The 8,993-nt window shown below is 42.0% G+C and overlaps 1 protein-coding gene across 2 annotated transcripts; it reads left to right on the top strand.

The window, feature by feature from the left end:
* The first annotated feature begins 1,183 nt into the window (after window positions 1-1,183).
* On the top strand, window positions 1,184-8,759 carry NCBP2 (nuclear cap binding protein subunit 2, 20kDa). Of its 2 annotated transcripts, XM_012641361.1 has the most exons (5): window positions 1,184-1,332; window positions 4,346-4,527; window positions 6,814-6,952; window positions 7,369-7,436; window positions 8,306-8,759. In XM_012641361.1, the coding sequence occupies exons 1-5, from the start codon at window positions 1,258-1,260 to the stop codon at window positions 8,346-8,348; spliced, it is 507 nt and encodes a 168-aa protein (XP_012496815.1). In that variant the 5' UTR covers window positions 1,184-1,257; the 3' UTR covers window positions 8,349-8,759. The 2 variants fall into 2 exon arrangements, with proteins under 2 accessions (XP_012496815.1, XP_012496824.1); XM_012641370.1 differs by lacking the exon at window positions 8,306-8,759 and having other exon boundaries at window positions 7,369-7,614.
* The last annotated feature ends 234 nt before the right edge of the window (window positions 8,760-8,993 follow it).

The raw sequence follows: 8,993 nt of genomic DNA, 5'->3' as shown, positions 1-8,993 counted from the left end.
AAATACACAGTAGTCTTAATGCCTGGTGGTGATGGCAGGGGAAGACAGGCATTGAGGGTCAGGGTAAATGCTACAGAGAGCTGTGATTAAAGACTTAGGCCCTGAAGTCAAATGACTCTGCTCACATCCCACTCTGTAAGGCTTTGGACAACTTAAGAAGTAGCTTTCAATTCCTCATATGAATGTGGTTGTGAGTGAGGGGGCCTACATAGAGTGCAATTAGCAAGTGCCAGCACAGAATAACCACTCAATATATGTCAACTATTATTACCATGGGCCTATATCCCCCAAGATCCATCTTGTCTTAAAAGTACCACACTCACGCCTATTAGTCAGCTCACACATTTAATTAGAGGATTTGGGTAGCTGCAGGGTGTCTCTCCATCCATGATCTTCCCTGAAATTAAGTGTCCTGTTATAGCAGTGCAGATGCAGCAGCATCCATCGAGAGTTTTAGTCCCATCTGCGGACGGAAGGCTCTCTTTCTGGCCGTGGTTCGTTCTGTGTCCGGGCCCAGCCTATCTCTCTCTCTGCAGGCTTCGGGATCTTTCTCCACACTATGCCCTGTTCAATCACAGGACTTCAACGGGGATGTCGGTTTGGCCTAGGTTCTTATGCGTGGGACGTCCACGGACCAACAATCTGAGTCGGGATTCGAAGCCGTGCGCACTGCCCGGGATGATTCCTTAACGCCGAGGCCGCTGTAGAACCCAGAAGGAAAAGTAAACGACCTCAGCCACGCCAGGGGTTGGTTAAGTGTTCGTACCAGGGCCCCTCTGGCTACCTGGTGGGGACCCCGGCCGGTCCCGGAGGCCGCGACGTAGCTCCTGGGTGAAGGTATCTTTGAATCTCTCAGCCCGGCGGCTCAGGGATTCCGCGGGCCCGGCCGCGAGACCCCGCAGGCGGCGAGCCGCGTCCTGGCCGCGCAGCTGGGCCTGCAGCAATGCGAAGGCGGTGAGCTGCGCCGCACGTCGGATGGGCCGCGACTCGGACAGACGCTCCACCAGCTGCGGGCTGTGCAGCAGGGCTGCCAGCAGCCGCCGGAGAACCATCTTCCTCCGAGCGCCCCGGAACCGGGAGCACGCCGCTCCCACCTTCTGACCGGCGACGCCCCGCGCCGTCTGATGACGACACTGCCGCACTCGGATTGGGCATGACGAGTCCCACTTTCGGCCGCCGCTTTCGCGCGTTTCCGCTTCCGCCGACGCTACTTGGTTGTTCCAGGAGTCGCTGCGTCCTTGTCCACCTGTCTGCACTATGTCTGGTGGCCTGAAGGCGCTGCGCAGCGACTCCTACGTGGAGCTGAGCCAGTACCGGGACCAGCACTTCCGGGTGAGGGGGGCCGGGCCGCGAGAGGGGAAGGCCCTGGGCTAGAACGCTGAGAAACGTTTTGCGTTTTTCTTTGTGTCGTATCCCATTCTGCTTGTGTCTCCAAAGGCCAAATGGGGCCCCAGTGCCTGCTGGGGAGGCAGGGAATGGATGCTGGAAGGGCGTTTGGATATCACTGACGCCAGTTTCTCTTGAAGAAAGGAAGTTCGAGGCTCGCTTTTGCATTCCCTTGCAGCCGCTCTCTACTTGGCCAATGCAGAGAGGTTTGAGCGGCGGTAGTAGTGGTGGCTCCCATTTTCATGGGCTTTGCCTCGGCGGAGTGACTATGTGATGAGGGGAAGGGTGTCCTTTTCACCTCTGGAATATGTGGAGGTGAGGTGCCTTCCTGACCCAGATACAGGGGCTTTTTTTTCTTAATCAGCCAAACAGTGCCGTTAGGCAATTCAGGTCCTTTCCCTCTCTGATGGGATGGTACTACGAAGTTCTGCGCGGTGGTTACGAGAGGCAGAGTTAAGTCCTGACTCCGCTGTCGGTGAGGCTACGGAGTAGGGAGGTGGACCAGCCAAGCTAAGCACGTTGAAGGTGTTTGGATAGCAAGGTCAGAGAATTGCTGGATTTCAGAAGAGAAATTTTAGTCTAGGCTATGTCACAATGTATTTTGCGGAAAGGGGTAACGCTGCAGATATTCAAGGTGGGCTTTTTAGTATCAAAGGCGGGGGTGGGATAGGGTGAGACACTCATTAGCCCAATTATTTAGTTAACGTTTATTGAGTGCTGTAGCCAAAGCCTTCTCCTAAGCCCTAGAGGGAGAGGGAAGACAGTTTCTGCACCCTAAGGGCTCACAACCCTGTAGTAGGGATTGTAAATGGAGGCAGGTAATCAAAATCTAATGCAGAAATGAGTGGAAAGGGAGGGGCTGTGAAGGTTCAAAAAAGAGGGAAAATCCCCTTGTGACTGGGAAATGAGGGGGCACGTGTAGGAGAGGATGGTCGTGGACAATGTGAAAAGTGTGTTAGTAGGGTAGGGAAAAAGAAATTTTTTTTGAGGCCAAATTGAGGAAGCTCTTAAATTCATTCACTCAGTCAACAGTTTTTCAACGTTTAAGCGCTAGGCATGGTTTTCACTTACACCACTTTTACAGTTCTCATTACCCCAGACAGTTCCACGTCATAACCAGCTTGAATTTAAGGCATCTCGCAAGATAAAAACTGTGGAAGAATTCAGCTTTTGCTATATTCGTTTCTGCAGTCTAAAGCCTATAGCTTTATTTAGACAGTAATAAGATACTGTCATGCAGAATTTCTAGTGTTCCCTGAGTGGACTCCATATTAATATCACACCTTAAGTACCTTACACCACAATGTCTTAAGCTGCAGGCTGTTTGGACATTACTTATATGTGTGAGAAAAGAAAGAAAAAAAGAAAGAAACTGCCTCCTGTCCCTAATTTTACAACTTTTTCTGTCTCATTGCAAAGTTCTGAAAACCTGTTTTTAACATAAAATGACTATTGTCCTCTGGGTTTTTAAAGGCAGTATGGGATTGGGAATAAGAAATTTCAGCTACAACTACTGAGTAGTTGTGTGACCTTAGACATGTTACTTAACTGTCTTTCCTAATGTGTAAAATGGGGATAAATTATGACCTACCTCATATAGTTGTTACGGGAATTAAATAAGACAGCATACGTGTAAGTCTTTGACCTGCATTCCCTTGATTCCCCCCCCCCAGAGCAGACATACTTGCCATTTTCTTATGTGTGGTATCTGTGTATGTTCATGCTTTTAAAAAATGTAATTTGGAGCATACCCGTCCATACTGTTCTGTACCTTCCTTTTTTCACTTTGCACTCCATCTCGGAGATGTTTCATATCACTGCATGTAGATGTACATTTTTCTAGGGGCTGCATAGTTTTACACTTTTAGATGTACCATAATTCATTTTGGTTTCCTTTTCATGTGAGTTTATAAGGTTTCCCTATTTCTATAATCTACCCCTGAAGGTGATGACATGAGACCTATTACTGTGAACACTGTGCTACAGAGCAGTCAGACAAAGAATACAAAGTCATATTCTCAGAGTGAAGGAAACTGGAACAGCATTACATATGGAGTAGAAAATGACAAAGGGAGGACTCTTGGAAAAATGCCTGGGGGGGCTGAGTAAGGATCTACTCTGCTACTCTGCAGGTTGGAATACCACTGTACGGTTAATGCCAGAGCCCCAACCCGGGGCAGAAGGGCCTGAGAACAGGCCATCTCATAGGCCTTCAATCACATTTGTCGTCCCTCATGTGGAGGCTAGGTCTAGTGACAGCTATACTTGTTTTTGTGAGGGTGTCTCAAATACTACGTCTAGCCTATGATGAGCCATTTTATCCCCAGGGATTACCAGGTGTGTTGGCTGAAGCCCAGTTATAGTCCTGCCTCTGGCTTCATCCTGTCTCCCAAATTAGGAAACCCATTAGGAAAGTGAGATCTTTTATGTTTTAGTGATCACTACATTTTCCCCTAAACTCAGAGGAAAATATATGAGCATGTAAATAATCTAAGCAGTTATTGCTTTGAATGGTCTCTATGGGAGTATTACAAGGAAAACTCTCTTTGAAAATCCATTTATTTTTCACTACAGAGAATAAAAGTACTCTATCTAATATATTGGGTCAAGGTCAGGAACTTAAACTTGGGCCATTAGAGAAGGATCCAGTGTTGAGGATACAGCGTGTGCAGGGAAAAGATGTTCCACTTACGTGGCAGTCTGGTGTAGAAGTTACACTGTTGCATGCAGTATAACTTTTGAGCCCTGTCCCTCTACTAAGAGCAGTCTGGACCTTGCATAAGTGCTTCATAGAATGTGAACCACCTCTTTTTCTTTTTTGGCAAGGGATTTGTGGGGGATTGGGATGCAGATTTGATTTCCAAATCAGAATTAATATTTTGCCATACTTAGAAATATTATTTAAGCAAGGCTCTTCTTAAGTTGTATTGCTTAACTTTGTCTCTATTTGAAATTCTAGGGTGACAATGAAGAACAGGAAAAGTTACTGAAGAAAAGCTGTACATTGTATGTTGGAAATCTTTCCTTTTACACAACTGAAGAACAAATCTATGAACTCTTCAGCAAAAGCGGTGACATAAAGAAAATCATTATGGGTCTGGATAAAATGAAAAAAACAGCATGTGGATTCTGTTTTGTGGAGTATCCTTCTTGAATGTCTAATGTAGCTGTTGAACCAGGGGAGAGCTGAGATTCGTTGCCTGTTCAAAAAAAATGAAGGTATTAGCTTATTAGCATCCCTACACTTCTTCCTTTTTCTACCTCCTACCTTCTGTCCAATGTGCCTACACTCTTATAATGTGAAAACTGGTAATATGTACATTCTGTTCTGAAATCTGTGCTTTGTTTATGGTTGATGCTTAAAAAAAAAAAACAATTGTTCGAGAGTACGTGCCCTTGGTGTTAGAAAAAAGTCTAAAGGGTATAGTGAAAATGAATTCCCTGTACCATTCTAAACCCCCAGTTCCCTTCCCCACAGTCAGTCAGTTACAGGCTCCTTGGGTGTCTTTCCAAAAATAGTCTTGTGGCTGTGTGGTAGCATACTGTATGTGTAATTTTTTAAACCTATCTTAGAGATTGTTCCATATTAGCACATGTAGGTCTACCTATTTTTAAAATGGCTGTATAGTATTTCATTATGTAGATATGGATTGATTTTGTAGGTAAAAATCAAAACTGTATTTACTTGTGATGATTTATTATCCGCTTGGAAACTATAATTATTGTACTTCCTGGATTTAGCCTTTGGGTCTTTTTACTAATATTTTATTTTTTTGCCATTTTAGATTCTGAGAAATTTCCCAGACCTGATCTAATGTGTCTTTTGAATTTTTTTTCTGTGCCCTGAATTATGTTTGTTTTGGTTGTATTTATGTTGTAAATTTTCCTCAAATGTCTGATGAGCCCTGTGTTTCCATTCATAATTAAGGAAAAGAATACTTACTCACTGGAGCCAGAGCTGCTTTCTCAAATTGCTGTCTTGCCTTTGGGATGTGTGGGTTTCTCAGATGCCAGAATGAAGAGAGATTTTATTTTGGCCTGCTAGCATCAAAGACACTAGTTCCTCCAGACAGTTCATTCAGAACCCTATTATTTTATTTTTATTTGCCTGGGATATACGCCTTCCTGCTTGTGGGTCTTCCCAGATAAACCTTTAATTAAACCATATTTGCAGCCTCCCTTCTTATTCAACTTTGAATTAAAACCCTCTTGTAGATTGTTATCTCCTTCAAGAATATTTCCATGGGTGACTTTTGTTTCATCCATTAGCATTCTTCCATGAGCTTTTGTTCAATCTCTAGTCCACTGCTAGGCTCTATATGTTTCTTTCCTGACCTTTTAATGTGGCCTTGAGCAAGAAGGTAGAAATATGTTTACTCTTACCAACTTGAACCAAAAGCCCTGCTTGTGAACCTATTCTCCACTTGTGATTTTGGTATCTGATTTCTGGGCTCAGCAAGTTTCTTCCATTCTCCCATCAGACACAAGGGACCAGGTTGCCCAAGTTTTGCTTTTGCCGCCGATAGCAATGGCATAAAATAGTTCACAGGGGACAGGGAGAACAATGAAAATTCAAGTCAAAGAAAATCTATCCAGTAGATAATGAGTCTCTGAGAACCAGAGTGTTTTTGCATTTGCTTTGTAGGTCAAAGACCAACAGACATAAATAGCAAATACCCAAAGAGAAGTTGCTATTACCAGCAGTTTTTCTCAGTTTGTCCATCTAGCATTCATTTTATTCATTCAGCATAAAACTACTGAATGCCTACTATGTGCTAGGCATTGTCTAGGTGCTGGATACTGGAATTCCACCAAGTGTTTCCCTACCTGTGTAATTAAAGACAAGAAAAAAGTCTAAAGTAGCATTTCCCAAACCCTGCTAATCATCTTTGCTTATAGAGATTTTTAAAAATATTAATACTATCCTAAGATCTGCTTAAATGGGTTTGGGAACTACTAACCTGGGTGATACTTTGAGCCTTTCCTTCTAGTGAAATGCAGTGGCAATTCCACATGCACTGTGACCTCCTCTTTTTATCACAGTTGTTTTTGAATACATAGTGCCCGATTTGGATATCACTGTTTCTTTGATAAGAAGTATACAGTTTGTGGTCTAAAACCTACACTGAATATATTTTATATTTTGCAAGCCAAAATACGGAGACAATGGGACCAAAGAATTATTAACAGGAATGTCCAGGAAATCATCATCAATGTAGCTGTGGAAAAGTATCATGTTTGACTCCCAGAATGCTTCTGGACCAGCCTCAAACAGCCCTGTGCAAGCTAAGTTATCATCTTTGAACTCAATCTGGTTGGATTAGCTTCTGTACTTTTTCCTAACAACTCAGGTTTATTTATGTGTTGCTTCCTGTATTTCCAAAGCATTTAGAGAAATGCTAGTGTTCCTTAATACTTATCCTTAAGATACTATTCAAGAGCAGATGCAGAAAATGCCATGCGGTACATAAATGGAACTCGTCTGGATGACCGGATCATTCGCACAGATTGGGATGCAGGCTTTAAGGAGGGCAGGCAGTATGGACGTGGGCGATCTGGGGGCCAGGTATGTAGGATCGATCTCTGGGCTCAGCCTTTGCCTGAGATTCCAGTCGTGATGACAGGTGTTTTGTCAATTTGTATTTACTATTTTATAAATAACTTTGTGCCTGTAAGCTTGGCTTGAAGTAAATCTGAAAACCACCCATTGGTTTTGGTAAATTAGTTTAAACCTTGAAACAGTATATTCTGTACATTTCTACAAGGAACCATTATTGAACTTCTGCTAGGGGCTAGACATATTCTACATGTAGGAGTGTCTAGAATGAAAACAAAACACTGAAACAGGTTTAGGTGTGTACATCCTACTTGAATGTCCTATGGCACCTGAAAAGATTTAGCAGACTGTTTGTCTGACATGTTTGTGGGAAGCAGATTTGTTATACCAATCTTCTCTATAACTTTGTGTTCTTTTCAATTAAGGTACGAGATGAGTATCGGCAAGACTATGATGCTGGGAGAGGAGGCTATGGAAAACTGGCACAAAACCAGTGAGTGGTGAGAGCTCCATCGGTGAAAAACTCACTCCTTTGGCCTGTTGAATTTATTGAACCTTACCGAAGGTCTTCAAACCAGCTCATTTTTATAAAGCTTTGATCAATATCTCTACTGAGCTGGAAGCCTCTTGATGGTTTTCCTCTGAAAATTATTAAAGGACAGAATCCAAAAGAATGCCTTTAATTCTAGTCTTAGAATCTTGGCCATGTGTCAGGTCACCGGAATGATTTTCTGTTACCAGGTCAAAAACTATGTTCTTTGGCAGCAGATTTGATCTGCACTTCTTTTGGGAAGACTGGAAAAATTTAAAAATTTGTTTTACCATGTTTGAGTCTAAGTAGATTCATGATCTATATTGGGGCCTGGAATTATTTTTTTAAGTTTGCATGAGATAAAGTTTAATAAATGGAGTTTTGCTATGTTGTATAGCTTTGCTCTAAATTAGTAACAGGTGTTTCACAACTGAAATTTTTTTTTTTTTTTATGAATTCTGATCTCTAAAGGAAAACTTAGACATCAAGGAGCCTTCTTAAATATTAATAGTTGGTGCAAAAGTAAACCTTAGTCCCAGGAGACTAAAGCTTCTATGTTTTACATATCAGGAAATTAGGTGCAGGACTTGAAGAGTGTTTACTAAACACATTTTTTTCAAAAAAATGTAAATGTTATACCTGAAGGTAAAAAAAAAAAAAAAAAAAAGGAAGCAAGGGTCTGTAATATGGAGAACCTCAAATACTCCAAGAGGTGAGGGAGACACTGTCAGTAGGAAATGAGGGATGAAGAATCAGAGACACGAGTTAAAACATTGCCTTGACGTGAAGGTTGCTGTCAGGGCCATCTGATTTATTCTTTTCATTTTCAGTGATCTTGGGAATGGAGTGGGTTTTAAAGAGCTTGAAGATTGAGAGAATGCTTAACAAAAACAATCAAAGAAGCTTCCTGCAGGAGATGTCTATTCTAACCAATTCTCATATTAAAGTGTGTTTTCATTCCCAAATTGTGCTTACTGAGGTTCAAGCTTTGATAGGGAGCTGATAGTCTCTACAGAGAGGGGAGTCTAGAGAATTTATTTTGCATTTGTGAGGCAAGAGGTGATTTCTCTCCAATGTTGTGAGCTATTATTGCTCATTTAAAACTGTTAAGTCTAGTTCAATTTTGCCTGATGTGAAAAAATGTGATTTTTTTTTCATTTAGCAACAAAGTATCTTCTAACTTGCAATAGTTTGTGAAAGTTGGGGCCGAAGTGCCTAACATGAACACGTTTTCTCATTAAATTCAAACTGGTTATCTGCATTTTTAAAAGAGCTGTAACTAGTTGTAAGTGCTTAGAAAGAAATTATTTGCAAACATTTTATGAGGATACACTGTTCATTTTTAAAATTTCTTTTTACACTGTAGTTTGAACTAATGTATTTTATATTCTTTTGTAGTAAAACATAACTACAGGCCTTAAAACCACAAACTGATTATTTGAACTGTGTCTCCTGTAACAGGTTTTAATAAAGTTGGACCAACTTATCATTGTCTCTGCCTCTTTCCTACCCTATAAA

This window comes from Propithecus coquereli, unplaced genomic scaffold (assembly GCF_000956105.1).
Source record: "Propithecus coquereli isolate 6110/MARCELLA unplaced genomic scaffold, Pcoq_1.0 Scaffold10, whole genome shotgun sequence".
Classification (NCBI taxonomy): Eukaryota; Metazoa; Chordata; class Mammalia; order Primates; family Indriidae; genus Propithecus; species Propithecus coquereli.
This window is presented reverse-complemented; position numbering and strand designations above follow the sequence as displayed.

Excerpts from the sequence above, each read along its gene's own strand:
- NCBP2 (XM_012641361.1), top strand. The coding sequence starts at position 1,258 with ATGTCTGGTGGCCTGAAGGCGCTGCGCAGCGACTCCTACGTGGAGCTG. Across the intron at positions 1,333-4,345 it reads ACCGGGACCAGCACTTCCGG|GGTGACAATGAAGAACAGGA; the intron begins GTGAGGGGGGCC and ends TTGAAATTCTAG. Across the intron at positions 4,528-6,813 it reads TGTGGATTCTGTTTTGTGGA|ATACTATTCAAGAGCAGATG; the intron begins GTATCCTTCTTG and ends CTTATCCTTAAG.